At 46.0% G+C, this 16,101-nt stretch overlaps 1 protein-coding gene across 1 annotated transcript in view; it reads left to right on the top strand.

The window, feature by feature from the left end:
• Positions 1-2,437: 2,437 nt before the first annotated feature.
• Positions 2,438-16,101, top strand: part of LOC119379171 (vacuolar protein sorting-associated protein 51 homolog) — a 32,838-nt gene continuing 19,174 nt past the window's right edge. The window contains exons 1-12 of the mRNA XM_037648375.2: positions 2,438-2,477; positions 2,773-2,918; positions 3,021-3,164; positions 3,246-3,401; positions 3,479-3,552; positions 3,621-3,753; positions 3,813-3,901; positions 3,979-4,102; positions 6,616-6,731; positions 7,858-7,957; positions 9,663-9,980; positions 11,069-11,188. Coding sequence (XP_037504303.2) covers positions 2,459-2,477; positions 2,773-2,918; positions 3,021-3,164; positions 3,246-3,401; positions 3,479-3,552; positions 3,621-3,753; positions 3,813-3,901; positions 3,979-4,102; positions 6,616-6,731; positions 7,858-7,957; positions 9,663-9,980; positions 11,069-11,188 — 1,539 coding nt within the window. The 5' untranslated portion in view covers positions 2,438-2,458. The remainder of the gene's footprint in view (positions 2,478-2,772; positions 2,919-3,020; positions 3,165-3,245; positions 3,402-3,478; positions 3,553-3,620; positions 3,754-3,812; positions 3,902-3,978; positions 4,103-6,615; positions 6,732-7,857; positions 7,958-9,662; positions 9,981-11,068; positions 11,189-16,101) is intronic.

The raw sequence follows: 16,101 nt of genomic DNA, 5'->3' as shown, positions 1-16,101 counted from the left end.
ACCCCCCCCCCCCCCCATTATGTACCTGAATCCGCCCCTGAGCCATATATCATAGATAGGGCACTTCTCTTAGTGCAGCGGCTGCGTTTCCTGAAGGAGCGAGCTGCTAGCCTATATTCATACCCTCTTTGTTGCTATCGGATTTACTATTTCGCTCTCGCGGTGAAACTGACTCTTTTTTTCTAACGTGGGATGGTTTTCGATGTTGTGCGTTCGTGGAGAGCAAATAGTTCGGTTGGGCAACATGATAGCAAAAGGCGTTGCATTGCTCTGGGCAACGCGCGAGGATTTGACAACAACCCGCAGCAGCAGAACAAGCGCAATTCCACAGTGCATTAAACCCGCATTTGTTTCGTCTTTACATGTGACACTCTGGCAAGGCATCTAACTGTGATTGCTGCATCTCAGGCTCAACAAAATTGATTTTTTTTTCACGCAAAAAATTAAAAAAAAAGTTTTTTCATTTGCCATATTAGTCGAGCATTCTTGTGGCCTTTTCAGTTTAAGATTAATCCTTCAGTAACTATGCCTTGCATGAAAGGTCGAATTTCAGTTTAACGAAGTTTCGATATAACGAAGTGAGTTGCCGCTTTTACCAACTTCGCTATATTGAGGTTTATCTGTTCTATGTACTATTCAAATGGGATTAAGTCGTTTTCATTTTTTAAAATGCGTATTAGAGAGTGACATATCACTGAGCGATATGGTCTCTACCCATCTTGACAGAAAACAAAGTTCTGTTTCACTCAGGGAATTTCAGCAAAAACACTCAGGGAAAACCTGGAAAACTCAGGGAATTTAGAAATGTCAACTCGGTAGACACCCTGTCTCGGAAAAACTAACTACGTCTTGTAGGCGATAAGACGAAGGATTACTGTAGCTTTTTCACTCATTTTGCTTTCCGGACAGGCGCAAAACCACAGTTTTCTTCCGTGCGCTCACTGACGCACTTCGCAAGCTATGGAAGCGCGTGCCGGTTGCTCTGCTGCCGGTGAGTCGAGCAGCGATTCTTAAGATGCGGACTTAAGATGCCCAAGTGCCGAATCAGAATGTGATTAATTGGATTTCAGTTTGTCAGACGAGGATTTTTTGACGAGTTCAGACTCCGATGACGATCAAGGAGCGACATCTGAAAAGCGTGCGCGGTGAGCCATGCTTCAAAGACTATCACACGCTGAAAAGTTTTTAGTGATAGAGCACGAACATTTTTAACCGGAAAAGTACTCTGATGCGCTTATTTTTGTATGTCTGTGAGCTATGTTTATTACAATGCATAATTTTTATTTATAAAAAGCTTGTGTTTTTTTTAGGATTTTGCTTGATTTTACTACGAATAAACCATGTGTATGTAACAACAAAAATGATTTTTTTTGTCACTTTACGGCCACGAAAAAAAATTTTAGACAATTTTTTTCTGAAATAGAATCGTCTGAAGAATTTATTTCAGCAATATAAAAAATTACACATTTTTGGACTGGATTTCGCGAAAAAATTCGACCCTGAAAGGGTTAATAGATATAAAACACTTATCCGCTCCAAACTGGAATGAGCGACAAAAACGCGTGGTCATTTCGGAGCTTTCGCACGGCGTGCAGCAGGGGCGTAGCCAGGGTGGTTGGGGTGGTTCAACCCCCCCCCCCCCCCCGAAATTTTTCAGTTTTGCTTGCGTATATATACACGCGCACATACAAATGCACGCACGAACATACATAAAGTATGGTTGACCCCCCCCCCCCCCCCCCGAAAAAAATGTCTGGCTACGCCCCTGGCGTGCGGTAACCATTGCGACAGACTGACGCAGTTCACTTCGGGGCGATGGCTCATTCCGTAAAGCAAATCGCTAGCATTCGTAGACGATAACCGTTGCCTTTGCGCCGTTTGAGAGAGCCGCAATCGTCAGTTACGAGGCGGATGTGAGCGGATTAATCGCACCCACTTACGTCGATCCGCGTTCTCTAATGCTTGGTTCTCACTAACGACGCATAGGTGCTGATTTTCAGCAGAAACAGCTCGTCTGTAGGCGTGATCACAGAACACCTACACATACTCGGCGTGATCCCTTCGACCTGTGTCGTCTGCTGCGCGGGCGGAAACACGTCACCTCGCCGATGCCAGCGACACACATGAATGGGCGGCATTCCCTTTCAATCCAGTCTAAAACTACAGTCCAATGCTTCTTATGTTTTCAATGACGAAAATCGCGCCCCTTTGGTCTGTAACTCTACTTCGCGCGCCATGCGCATGGTGCATGCACGCATGGCGCAAGCGAAGTGTAAACGGTGACGCATGTTTTGTGATGGCGCATGCAATACAGTGATCAATTTTGTTTATTTTATTCATTATTATCTATTTTAATATTCATTTTTATGGTCGACTAGGGGGAAAATGGCAAAGAATATGGTTATGAATGTTTTTTGGTATGGTTAGAGAACATCATCATCACCATGCGACCGCAACAATGGCGAAGGAACTGACAGGTACGGTTTCGGGCAAGTTTTGTGAACGCGTACATCTCGATTCAAACCACCCTGCAATCACTTTGTCGAGGCTGTAAAGAGCGTCTAAGGTCTTTGTATAACTACGTGCAAATGCTCGGCTATTTGGGTGTTTACTCGTTTATTCGCGAGTGGAAAGATTTTGTCGGCTCGAACGCGATTGCAGACGATAGTTGGTTTCCTTGTAAACCTCTGCAGGGCGGATGGTAGCGCGATCGTTTAATGTGTTGCGTGTGGCTTCTGTTTGTACGAAATTCGTACGTCCTCAACCTTCCAGGGGACGAGAAAGAAATGCTGCGGAAGAAAAATCAGCGAAAAATGTTAAAACAGTTTTACCAGGGCTCAACAGAAGCTGCTGATGCCGGATTTAATCCGTATGACATCAACGGATCAGATTTCAACCCCGACTTGTACCTTAACAAGGTAACACCTTCTCGCATACTTCGCTGAATCTTTTCGTGCATAAATGCATAGCGTCACTTTACGCGCGTGAGCTGTACGTGGGTGTTTTGTTTCTTTCGGTAGCTGTTGAAAGAGTGTACGTTGACCGATTTGATGGATAAAGAGCAAGAGATTTACAAGCAGATTCAAGCACTGGACGGAGAGATGCAGACACTCGTGTACGAGAACTACAACAAATTCATTAGTGCGACCGACACCATTCGCAAGGTAATGACATAATTTCTGAATGATTTTAGTTTAGTTTTCCTAACTTGAATGTCTTAGATGATTACTAATGTCGCTTTTTAGATGAAAAATGATTTTAGGAGGATGGAAGAAGAAATGGATCACCTGTCATCAAATATGGCCACGATTTCAAAGTTCAGCACCAGTATTGCGGGAACATTGCAAGGAAGGAGAGAGCAAATGATCAAGCTCTCGAGCACCCATTCTCTTCTGAAGAAGGTAGCTAATGAACTTTTCTTTCATGAAAGCATGAAATCGGTTGTCACATTCTGTCCTTATCTCTATTTTAATTCCAGCTTCAGCTGCTGTTCGAACTTCCGCCACGACTGAAAGCCTGCATTGAAAATGAATCCTACGAGGAGGCAGTAACGTATGCTTGCAGAAAATCCTTGTATTGGCATACTAATGCATGTGGCCACGAATTACTTTTCTTTACAGGTACTATACGAAAGCTCAGAAAGTGCTTAAGCAGTACAAACACATGCCGTCATTTTCTGGAATACACGACGACTGTGCTGCTATTGTAGAAGTGCTCAGGGAGCGTCTGCGAAAGAAGTTCCACCAGCCAGAGGTGACTACATTCCGTGGCATAGCTGAGTGAAAAATTCTTACCCTATTGTTCCTCCACAGGTTACGAGCAGAGAATTGTCGGGCGTTGTGGAACTTCTATTTCAGCTGCGTGAGCCAACAAACAGTCTGTGCACAGACTACCTCCTGAAGTATGCTTTTTTTTTCTCACAAAGGTTTAATTTATTTCACCAGATACATTTTCCATTCTGACCTAACACATTTGCAGTGCACGGCGCCCACTGGACAGGGACATGAACGAATTGAAACGTCAGGTGCAGATGCTGATAGACCCTACTACTCATGGAACAATACAACGTAATGGAAAAGATGCAGTGCTTGATCTTCCTATGGTGAGTCATGGTAAACTGTACGGCAATTTTTTTCGTTATTTGTTTATTTATTTTTATTTAATTATTACATACTGCTAGCCTGTGTGTCAGGCCTTAGAGCCTGTTTATCCACCAGCCACATGGTCGAACCGCACATGGTGGATGGCTTTTTGCCCCTCACTCATTGGCTGTTCCCTGTCAGAGATGGGTGGGAGTCCATCAGCCCGTAGCAGGGCGGCAGGGCTGCTTGAGAATTAACAGGCCTTTAAGCAGGAGTGGACATACATAGGTTTCACTGAAAAACAATTCCAATGTATCGCATTTCAAAGACACGCTGACCAAATTAAAAATTACTGAACACAGAGAAAAGCATATCTTTTAGAAATCAAGTGTGTCATACAATCAAAACAATTGTAAGGAAACAACATGTAGCATAACAAAGGCATAGGCACCAAGCAAACATCACTGAACACAGAGAAAAATGCTGCATTATTCACAACCAGAAGCATCGGTATACAATAAAATAAAATGATAGTATGAAGTTGTAACTGCAGATGTGTTGCACCAACTTGCTTTAGTTTGCTTCGGCTTGAAGGATTGTTTGTGGTAGTCATATTTTTTGCTTAAGAAAGTATAAGTTCAATCTGCATTTTATTTCATACGAGAAGACAATGAAATATATGGGCACTGTCAAAGGAATGCTGTATGGGCCTCACCCCCCATACAGATCAACAGCGAACACAGCAGCAGTGACAATTTATATTGAAAAATCACAATAACACTTAATCATAAGGTGACACATAATGAGACACTGCAGAAGTATATGTGTGTAAAAAAAAAACATACCCTATGCACCAACAAATTAACACAGGAAGTAACCTAGCTTTGTCAACGTACTGCACAATTTCAACAAAACCAAATATAAAAGTTTTTTCCTGAACAAATACAGGCAAAAATGTGGCAAAAATTGTTAGTTACATCGATCCCACCAGTGAACATATACTAGTGAAGAGAATAAAATGACATAGCGTGCTGAGAAATCGTAGCAAAATTGACCTGCGCATCATCAAACTGCACCTGGCGTACTGGGAAATAACTGCAACTTTAAACATTTTAAGGTGAACAAACAGTGGGATATGAGCATCTCAGTGTTATAAAAAAATGAGTCATGTTTAGTTGATGTGCACTTATAAACACAAGGAATCTGTAATAAAAAAATAGCATCTTACAGGAACAATAATAAGTTCATTGAACATATGTCTAATTGGTGAATTGTGTGAAATGTTTGCAGTAACACAAAGAAGTGTTCTGTTTAGAGCGGCAGGAAGTTTATTGGCACTAGAAACCGTGGTGCTACCCCAAACAAGCAAGCAGTTTCTACCAAACACTAAAAAAAATTACACCATCTCCCACTAAAGGGAACCATGTGGGGATGCGAAGCAGCGCATGCATCGACTTAAAGTTCCGTTCATCACGGGCACCTTGCCCGATGTTTACGCGTCCTTGCAAGTGGAGCACACCATGAATTCACTGTAGTTGCTGTTGCTGTTACTTGTCCCGAACTCTTGTTGGAGCACGCCACGTTGGTTGATTGTGCGTCTGCAGAATCTCGTTCCCCGACGTGATCACGTGATTGCTGAGAGAGTGTAAGGGGGAGAGGCCACAGCGTCTTACCCAGCCCCTTACACAGGCCCGAACGCGCTAGTGCGTGCCAGCACGTTCTGACTAGGATACGTGTCGGTTCATCGCGTGTCTGCAGAATCTCGTTCCCCGACGCCATCACATGGTAGCTGAAAGAGTGTAAGGGGGAGAGGCCACAGCGTCTTACCGAGCCCCTTACACAGGCCTGAACACGCTAGCGCGTGCCAGCACACATGGTTTTGTCTGCGTTACGCCAAGCTAGGACAGCATGCGCCAGCCCGGGCCCCTAAAGTGCTCTGCACGTATCATCATGAAGGCGCTCGAAGAACAAGAGGAAGAAGACTCCTCCTTGGCGCGAGCGCGCGCTCAGATGGCTATGCTAGGTGGGACGGTCGCCAATGGAACTACGGGCACAGCCCCAAGCAAAAGCTGCTTCGCATCTAAAAGCTTCGTTTCATTTTATTTAGGTATACTTGTAGTGACATATTATTCCTGTAGTATGAGAGGGACAGAGGGAGTGCTGATAGGCGAGTGTTCCATGTCATGCTATGACAAAGGATTTAAAGCTGTTGACATACGGAAGGTTATTTTTTTATTGCAGCTAGTTTGATAACTAGTACTTAATTGTAGTCAGATGCTCTCATGTCATCGGGATCATTTCTAATATGTCCCACTCGTGGCGTACGTCGTGTGATACATTTAGCTTACTTGGTAAGTAGTACACTGCTGTTGATAATACTGCCGTTTTAGACGTCATACATTGAGCTTTCACTGTGACATAAATTGTTATTTGCCTTTAGTGTCCCTTTAACAAGGTTTTCACTGCTATAGCGCTGAGTAGGTGTATTGTCAGTTTTAACACAATTTAAAAATTGCATTTTTTTTTCTTTCAGCATATACTGGAATTCACAAATATGGCATGCAACTGCATCATCACTGGGTTGTGCAACATTATTGAATCCTACACTGACTTATTCATCAACCGGTTGCCTCTGGAATACTATGAAAAGTATGTTGAACAGCCTTCTAGTAGGTTATAATTGTGTAAACTGTAATGCTATTAAATGTACCGTTGTCTTTGCCAGTGTCCCTGCACCATATTTAGCAGGTTTTATTGTTACTAGCAAGTCTACATTTCTTGTAAAGTATGTTCCCACAGAATAGTTTTTTACTATAGGAGTTTGAAGCCGCAAAACTGCAATCGGGAAAAAGTATGTGGTGCCTCAGGTTTCTGAGATATGTTAGAAAGGAGCTCTTTCCTTTTATCTTCAATGTGTGATGACTGTAAAGCCATGGACAGATGAAATGTGAACAAGAAATGACAAAGCACAGTTTGCATAAAATATTTGAGAAAAAAGCTTTGAATTGCCATATTAACATTGCCTTTTTCTCTCTCCAAGGTGCTTAACCTTGTTTTCTCCAACGTCCCTGGCACTTAGTGAAAATACTGTTGTAGTCACTTTGCACGCCAACCACAGTGACTTGGACATGACCACCGTTTTGAATGTGGCAAAATCCTTAGTTTTTTGTTTGAGACAATTGCTTAGTTCCAGTTCTGTGTGATAAAAAGAAATAAGCACTTCCTGCTGTCAGGCATAATTCAGTCAGTTGAGCTTGTTTAGCTAGTTGAGATCATAGATCATAAGTGAGAGTCAACATAATGAGTCAGCAGCCAAGCAACATAGCCACTATGCCACCATGGCAACTACTTTTTGTATTTTGTATTTTCTGAAGTTCACGTGAAAATCTCCATTGCACTTGCTGCAAACTAAAAGAGGAACAGGCCTATTAAGGCACCTGTCGACTTTAGCTCTTCAGGCAGTGCCTGAAATAAAAGTAAATTAACCCTTTGCGGTCCTTTGTTGGGCACTGCTGAACAAGTTCTTTCGCGGTTGATTCACACGTATGTTTTCTCACTACATTATGCGCCATCTGTAAAAGAGTAAGTAAACTTTTTTTACTTGAGCTTTGAGTCTTTTACTTTTTGACCAGACCGGACGGAATGTGGGAAAGGGTGTCGGACTGCAAAGGGTCAAAAATTTTATAGAAAACTACTAGCAGCCACAACATGAGAGGTGTGAGCTCTGGAATCAGTGCGTTGCTTCGAGATGAATGGCACTTTCTTTTTTTTACAGTGGCGAGACAGATGCTGCTGTTGTGCAGAAGTTGAAGGCATTCTTGGATGAGATCATGCTGCAGTTGCTCGATGTGATGGAACAGAGAGTGGCTGTGGAGGTGAGCACGTCTTCGGACTGTACATTGGATAGTATATTTGCAAATAATATAAGCACTCATTATATTTTCGTCTCTACTTTCACATCTAGTTTAGGGTAAAGGTAGGTACTGAGAAGCATGTTATATATTATTTATGCATGCCTGTGTTAGACATATTTTTGCCTTTTATAGTTGTAGCTAATGTGATGTGGCCACAGCAAGTTCCACAGTACCAGAGGGCTAGAGTAATTTGGCAAAAACATTGTGTGCCGGACTGCTTTTGCGAACTTCCTAGTGTGAAATGAGCTACGGAATTGAAAGACAAATAGAGTCTGTGGAGGCATGGATGCGATTTATGTCTGATAAAATAAGCAGAAGTTTGTGGGATTGGAGGAATAGAGACGAAACGTCTTTATTAAAGCAAGAGGATCTTGCAGGAGTGGTCCCCTCATCACGGATATCCATGAGCTGTTTTGGCTACGACTGCACTTTCTATCAAGTGAATCTGATCGAAGAAACGAGAGCAACATCTCCCACTGTGCCATGGGGTGAAGGGTAGTTGATAGAAGTATAAAGCGATACTTGAGCTTAACTTCATTGTAGTGAGTCATGACTTCTAAAAAAATTTTTTAACACCTCCCACGTTTTTGGTGATGATTTATGCCTGGCTTAGCATGACTCTTTGTACCACTTGTTATTGATGGTCGAGAGCAGCATCCTATTCTCTTATGATCAGCTGCAGGTGCAACAGTAGCATGATTAGCATTTAAGGACAGTGATGCTTTCTGTACATGTTTGAAGGGGAAGCAAGCACTTCCATGTATGGCCAACATTGAAGTACATAGGTTCTCGGCAAGAACAAAGTAGATAAACGATTATTATAAACAATAAAAAAATAGGTAAATGGGAATAATACATCGTGTACTTGTTATCATAGCAGTAACAAAAGATAAAAGAGCGATAGAAGAGTTTAGGTTGCTAGTGCCACCGTTAATGTGGTGGTGGCTGTGACAAAAGTTGGCTTCGTAGGTGGAGAAGAAGGCACTCAGCACCCTGGTAATCTTCACTGACTCCTTAGCTGTCATTAATACACCCACATCCATAGCTGCACAGTAATCTCATTCAGCCACCAAAGGGTCAGTGCAGAGCAGAGAGAAAAAGGGTACAAGAAGATTAGCCTGTATTGTGAAAAAAAAAAAAAGAAAGAAAACTTGATGATTTTATCGGATGAAAAAATATCTTGAGAGTTGTATGAGCATCCTGCAAGGCCACAATGATATGCCAAGTTCAGGACTTCAGGTTGCTGGAGTATTTGCTATTGCACTACTAAAAGCAAACTGAATTCTGTCTACACATTTTCTGTCATGGATAGTTACAAGAAGTAGCCAGCACTTGGATTTTAAGTTGCTGACTTTTCCATGCCATTTCCGTTTTGGTTCCACATGTCCATTTATGCACATTTTCTTTTGCAGTAGTACTTTCTTACTATGATGCATTTGCCTGTGCATTCACCATACATTTAAGTTGTGTTTAGTTCTACAACCAAAAAAGAAAAGAAAAAGAGTAATATTAGTGTATTTGGCCACACCTCTAAATGAAAGCTTCTAAAGCAAGTTGCACATTCTTCAATCAGCGATTGGATGTGCTAAGTGAACTTTTTCTCAGCAAATAGTGCAAAATTAGAAGCTATGATTGTCATTGTTGATTGCTTAGTGTGGCCATGCAGAGCCGGCGTGTCGACAACAGTGTGCTGGTGAAGGCTCTGGACCGGTTCTGCCAGAAACTACAGGCGTTGACGAAAATGATGCCTGCTGCTGATTATAGCCAGCAGGCAGATCATATCGTGGAACAAGCAGCGCGAGACCAGTGTGCATTTTCCCTGCACACACTGAGGCAGTTTTTTGCAGAGCGGCTGACAGATGTGCGGCACAACCTGGCCCTTCCAAGAACTGTGGGACATGACACTCTCAGTCTGGCTGACTTACATACTGGCTTGCATAACCTGATTCTTGACCAAGTGCAGTCATTGCTCAGGGGTCTGAGGGTGAGTATGCTTGAAATGAAGCCTATAGATTGAACTACTAATGAGCACAAATTCATGTGGACAAGATATGTCTTGCACAGAATAAAACTTCTCTCTGGGACTTACTACTGGCTAGGCTTGCTCATGAAATGGTGACATTATATTAAAAGAAATGTAAGTGCAGAACTGTTTTGATTGTAAGCTGGTTCTCAGAGCAAAGCAATAATTTTGCTTTGTCTGGTAGAAATGACAAATAATGCAGTGTGAGAAAAGTGGACAAAAAGAAAAACGTATGTACAAACACAAAGGCAGTTCTTGGAAAAAAAAAAAATGTACGGAACTGTACACACGGTCAAATGGTGGTGCAGTACCCTTATCTGCATGTTTTCTGTACTGCTTTAACATTTTTAATGTCAAACCAACTTCCATGGACTAGTATAAATGGTGCAGTGAAAGTGCACATGGTGGCAAATCATTTTATTGCAGCTTCCTAATGGAAAATAGCTGTAGGTATGCCAGCTCAATTTACTGTTGCTATCAGGTATATATATTGACAAATACCAAAAGTAGTATTTTTTATGAAGTACTTATGGGCAATTTAATACGTGTTCCATTGCAATGTTTAAATCTAATCTTCTGCAGTAATTTCTCAAGTTGTTTAGATTGAGAACTTCACACTATAGGTGTAGTTTTTTTTTAAGACATTGCAAATAGATACATATTTATAGGAAGTAACTGTTGACAATGTACTTACTGCTGTAGATAAAAGTAGTCCTTACTGTGTAGATGATATTTCACGCATGATATCATTCAGGTGATGGGTATATATATAAAAAGAAACAAAAAAAAAAGCCTGATAGGTATTGTCCATCATTTATTTTGTACAATGAACTTACGTACAAATCTCCTCTAATACAAAGTATAAGGCTATAAAACTAGATTTTCTTCCTAAATGTTTTTATGAGTGGATCACACTTAGCCTGTTTTAAGTGATCTTTGGTGTTCTGTGACTCTGCTTGGCTGCCTTGGGACCTAGTAATTCAAACCTGCAGTTGGCTCATGTGGAGGAAAATATTTGCTTAGAAAAGCTGTATGGCACTCATTTCCAGGCTTTTGTTCAAGCTGAGGTTGACTTTTCAAAGCGGGCCAACTTTCAAGATATGTTTTGCATGGAAGTGCACGAAGGCATTGTTGTGGCTTTCATACGTGCTATCAACAGTATGGCTTTGGTGAGTAAATGCAGATATTTTTGCTTGTCACTTTATTGTTATCCTATTTGCCTGTGCTTTTGTATGAAGCAAGACTGCTTTTACTTTGTATAAGTAGAGCATATTGCCACGCTCGCTTCTTCTTTTATTTTGATGTGTTCGAGTTTGACCAGCAAGGACGGTTATCAACGCTCGACGCTGGTCGTGAAGCAGTGTTCGAGAAGCTTCACGATTTTAGTAGATCGCTTTGTTAAGATTGCGTGCCGCACGCGAATGTTCCAGCTTTGTCGAGAGATAACGCCGCCACCAGCGATATTGCTGGAAAGTTCCATAGCGCCTGTATAAAAGCCGACGCGCTTGACCGCTAGTCAGTTGATCGACGGACGACGCCCTGTCCGCCGCTATATTTGTACAGCGTGTATTGCTGTAGTTCTAGTTCTCATTTTCCGGCCACAAGTTCGGCCAAATAAACAGTTTCATCCTGCAAACGCCGACTGCTGTCTTCATCGACGTCACGACCACGTGACATCTGGTGGAGGTGCTGCTTCGCTCATGTTCCGGTCGCCCCCGTCAGGCCGTGAACCCAGTCCGGGCCGCAACGAAGACATCGACACCTACCCCGAACAGCGAGCAAGCCGCAGGACACAAGGACTACCTCCAGAATACCAGCCTTTACCCGACAAGACCAGGAAGACCCTGACCATGACCAACACAACCATGGGCGTCCGGAGGGGGGTGCAAGGGGGGGCAGTTGCCCCTCCCTGGAATTTCGGATAATATTTTTCTATGCGGTAGCAATGTGTTACACAGCTTGATTAGCATACTCAGGTCCCGGCCTTCTCTATTTCCAACCAATTTCGCACGTTGCACACTACTGATTAATCTTGCAGGTCATGTCACGGCAGTGAAAACTGTCAGGGCTGGATCTCTCCCCCCCCCCTTGCACCCCCCTGCAATAAGTTCTGCGGACGCCCTTGAACACAACAGCGACAATGACAGCAACCATGCCGCTTGCACCCGTGCTGCTACAGCGCCCAAGGGAACCACCGACCTTTCACGGATCATCTGCTGAAGACCCGGAAAGTTGGCTGGAGAAGTACGACCGCGTCGCCATTTTTAACGAATGGACCGATGAAGACAAGTTAAGACACGTCTACTTCGCCTTGGAGGACTCTGCCCGAACTTGGTTCGAGAACCAAGAGCGAAGCCTCACGACGTGGGACATTTTTCGCACAAGATTCCTTGCCACATTCACGAGTGTCGTCCGCAAGGAGAGGGCCGAAGCTCTGCTGGAAACCCGTGTGCAGCTTCCAAACGAGAACGTGGTGCTGTACGCGGAAGAGATGAGCAGACTGTTCCGACACGCCGACCCAGCCATGCCCGAGGACAAGAAAGTCCGCTTGCTCATGCGAGGGGTAAAGCAAGAGCTCTTCGCTGGGCTAATGCGGAACCCACCGTCGACAGTCCAAGAGTTCGTCTCAGAGGCGACGACGATTGAGAAGACGTTGGAAATGCGCAACCGGCAGTATAATCACCGATCGATTCAAGACAACCCAGTTGTTCATGCTGTCGGCTCCGACGACCTGCGCGAAACGATCCAAGCGATCGTGCGGGAAGAACTACGCAAGCTCTTACCCTCACCACAGCCTGAAGTTGCGTCGATCGCTGACATCGTCCGAGAGGAAATCCAGCAGTCTCTGGGCACCCCCGAGTCAGCGCAGCCGCAGCTGCAAGCAGTGACCTATGCTGCTGCAGCCCGACGCAACGCCCCCCCTCCTCGCCCAAGTCAAGACGCTGCGCCGCCTCAACAGTTCCGCCGCCAGGCACCACCGCCGCCGCCACCGACGTCACACCGCCCGCCAGCCGGCCAACGATACACGCCGAGGAAGACCGACGTTTGGCGCGCCCCCGACCACCGCCCACTCTGTTACCATTGCGGAGAAGCTGGCCACACTTACCGCCGCTGCCAGTACCGACAGATGGGACTGCGTGGATTCGCCATCGACGCGCCGCGTCCACAGCGAGGGGAAAGACCACGTGACATCGCCGACTACCTCGCGGGAACGCAATGGACGCCCCGACAACCTTCCCGTTCGCCGTCGCCAGGCCGCTACGTCTCTCCCCAACGCCGACCATACACTGGCCCAACTCGGGGCCGGTCACCTAGCCCGTATCCGGAAAACTAAGGACAGCAACTGATGGAGGTGCGGTTGCTGTACGACGAAATACCGAAGATCCTCCGCCGCCGACGACGACGCCACGACGAAACCTTCAGGACACGACGCGAACCAGACAGAGCCCTGACGAAGAAACCTCGCGGATCGATGTAGACCTGACGACGCAACGTGGAAGCAGCGGTACAAACCGACGTAGCCGTGACCCGACGCCGCGGCCTAACTGCAACGCAAGACGACGAACTAGCGACCTTGACGTTCTTATCGACGGTCACAGCATCACAGCCCTCGTCGACACCGGAGCCGACTATTCTGTCATCAGTGGACCGTTCGCCACGAAGCTGAAGAAAGTTAGGACAGCCTGGGAAGGCCCCGAAATCCGGACAGCTGGAGGTCACCTCGTAACGCCAGAGGGAATCTGCACAGCGAGACTCACCATTAACAACAGGATTTATCCCGCGAACTTCGTAATCCTGCCGCGTTGCTCGAGAGATGTCATCCTTGGTATGGACTTCTTAGGCCTTCATGGTGCAATCATTGACCTGAGGTCTAAGTTAATAACACTGTCCACGGAAAAGGCACTACCGCCGCACACTCCGCCAAGAAAGCACGCCTTGAATGTGCTGGAAGACCAGGTCACCATTCCACCTCGCTCCAGCGTCATCATTTCCGTCGGCACTCAGAAATCAGCAGACCTCGAAGGCGTTGTTGAAGGCGACAAGCACCACTTGATTAACCGCAATATTTGCGTCGCAAGAGGAGTAGCAGAGCTGCGGGCAGGGAAAGCAACAGTTATGCTCACGAATTTCAGCAACGAGTACAAGCACGTGAGCAAAGGCACGACGGTCGCCTACATCGAAGAAATCGTAGAAGCCAGCAATGCTTTCGGCCTCACCGATTCTCCCGAGCCTACTCCGACGAATAAAGCGCCGCAACCAGCTTTCGACATCAATCCCAGCATTCAGAAGCACAAACAAGAACAGCTCAAAACCCTGCTCTTGCAATACAAGGACTGCTTTTCGTTGTCGTCAAGAATTAGGCAGACTCCCGTGGCAAAACATCGCATCATAATAGAGGAAAGCGCCAGACCACTCCGTCAGAGCCCGTACAGAGTTTCGACGCGAGAACGCGAGGCCGTGAAGAAACAGGTCGACGAAATGCTACGCGACGACATCATCCAGCCGTCGAAGAGTCCGTGGGCATCCCCGGTGGTGCTAGTGAAGAAGAAGGATGGGACTCTACGTTTTTGCGTCGATTATCGTCGCCTGAACAAAGTCACGAAGAAGGACGTGTATCCCCTTCCCCGGATAGACGACACCCTGGATCGATTACACAACGCAAAGTACTTTTCGTCGATGGACCTCAAGACCGGTTACTGGCAAATAGAAGTCGACGAGAGAGACCGAGAAAAGACTGCTTTTATAACACCAGACGGCCTGTTCGAGTTCAAGGTCATGCCCTTTGGTCTTTGCTCGGCACCTGCGACTTTTCAACGGGTTATGGACACAGTACTGGCCGGCTTGAAGTGGCAGACGTGCCTCGTGTACTTGGACGACGTCGTTGTGTTTTCCTCAAACTTCGACGAACACCTTCGGCGCCTTGAAGTTGTACTTCAAGCAATCAAGACCTCCGGACTTTGAAGCCTGAAAAGTGCCGCTTCGCGTACGAGGAGCTCTTGTTCTTGGGCCACGTGATCAGCAAGGATGGTGTTCGCCCGGACCCGCGGAAAACAGCTGCCATCGCTGACTTCCCGACGCCCACCGACAAGAAGGCCGTACGCCGTTTTCTCGGCTTGTGCGCCTATTACAGACGTTTCGTCAAGGAATTTTCACGGATCGCCGAGCCACTGACGCAACTCACGAAGACCGACGTCGAATTCAGGTGGGAAACGTCGCAAGTTCAAGCATTTCAAGAATTGAAACGACGCCTGCAGACGCCTCCCATACTTGCGCATTTCGACGAATACGCCGATACGGAAATCCACACCGACGCAAGCAGCGTAGGACTCGGCGCCGTCCTTGTGCAAAAGACTGACGGATTCGAAAGGGTCATCAGTTATGCTAGCCGGTCGCTATCAAAGGCAGAAATCAACTACTCCACAACAGAAAAGGAGTGCCTGGCCATCATCTGGGCTACATCGAAGTTTCGCCCCTACCTCTACGGCCGGCCCTTCAAAGTTGTGAGCGACCACCACGCCTTGTGTTGGCTAGCTAACTTGAAGGACCCTTCAGGTCGCCTCGCACGGTGGAGCCTACGACTTCAAGAATTTGACATAACCGTCGTTTACAAGTCCGGAAGAAAACACTCCGACGCTGACTGCCTGTCCCGCGCCCCCGTCGACCCACCGCCGCAGGACGACATGGAGGATGACTGCTTCTTGGGAACCATAAGTGCCGAAGACTTCGCCGAACGACAGCGAGCGGACCCAGAACTCAGGGGCCTTGTGGAATACCTCGAGGGCAGGACCACCGTTGTTCCCAAGGCATTCACGCGAGGACTGACGTCGTTTTTCTTGCGCAACGGTGTTCTCCTTAAGAAGAACTTCTCGCCGCTTCGAGCCGATTCCCTTCTCGTAGTGCCCTCGACACTGCGACCAGAGGTCCTCCAGGCTCTGCATGACGACCCGACGTCTGGACACCTGGGTGTTTCTCGCACGCTCGCAAGAATACAGGAAAAGTACTACTGGCCGCGCCTTGTCGCCGACGTAACTCGCTACGTCAAGACCTGCCGGGACTGTCAGCGACGCAAGACACCGCCGAC

The sequence above is a fragment of the Rhipicephalus sanguineus genome, chromosome 1 (genome assembly GCF_013339695.2).
Source record: "Rhipicephalus sanguineus isolate Rsan-2018 chromosome 1, BIME_Rsan_1.4, whole genome shotgun sequence".
Lineage (NCBI taxonomy): Eukaryota > Metazoa > Arthropoda > Arachnida > Ixodida > Ixodidae > Rhipicephalus > Rhipicephalus sanguineus.
The sequence above is the reverse complement of the archived record's forward strand: the minus strand, read 5'-3'. Positions and strand labels throughout refer to the sequence as shown.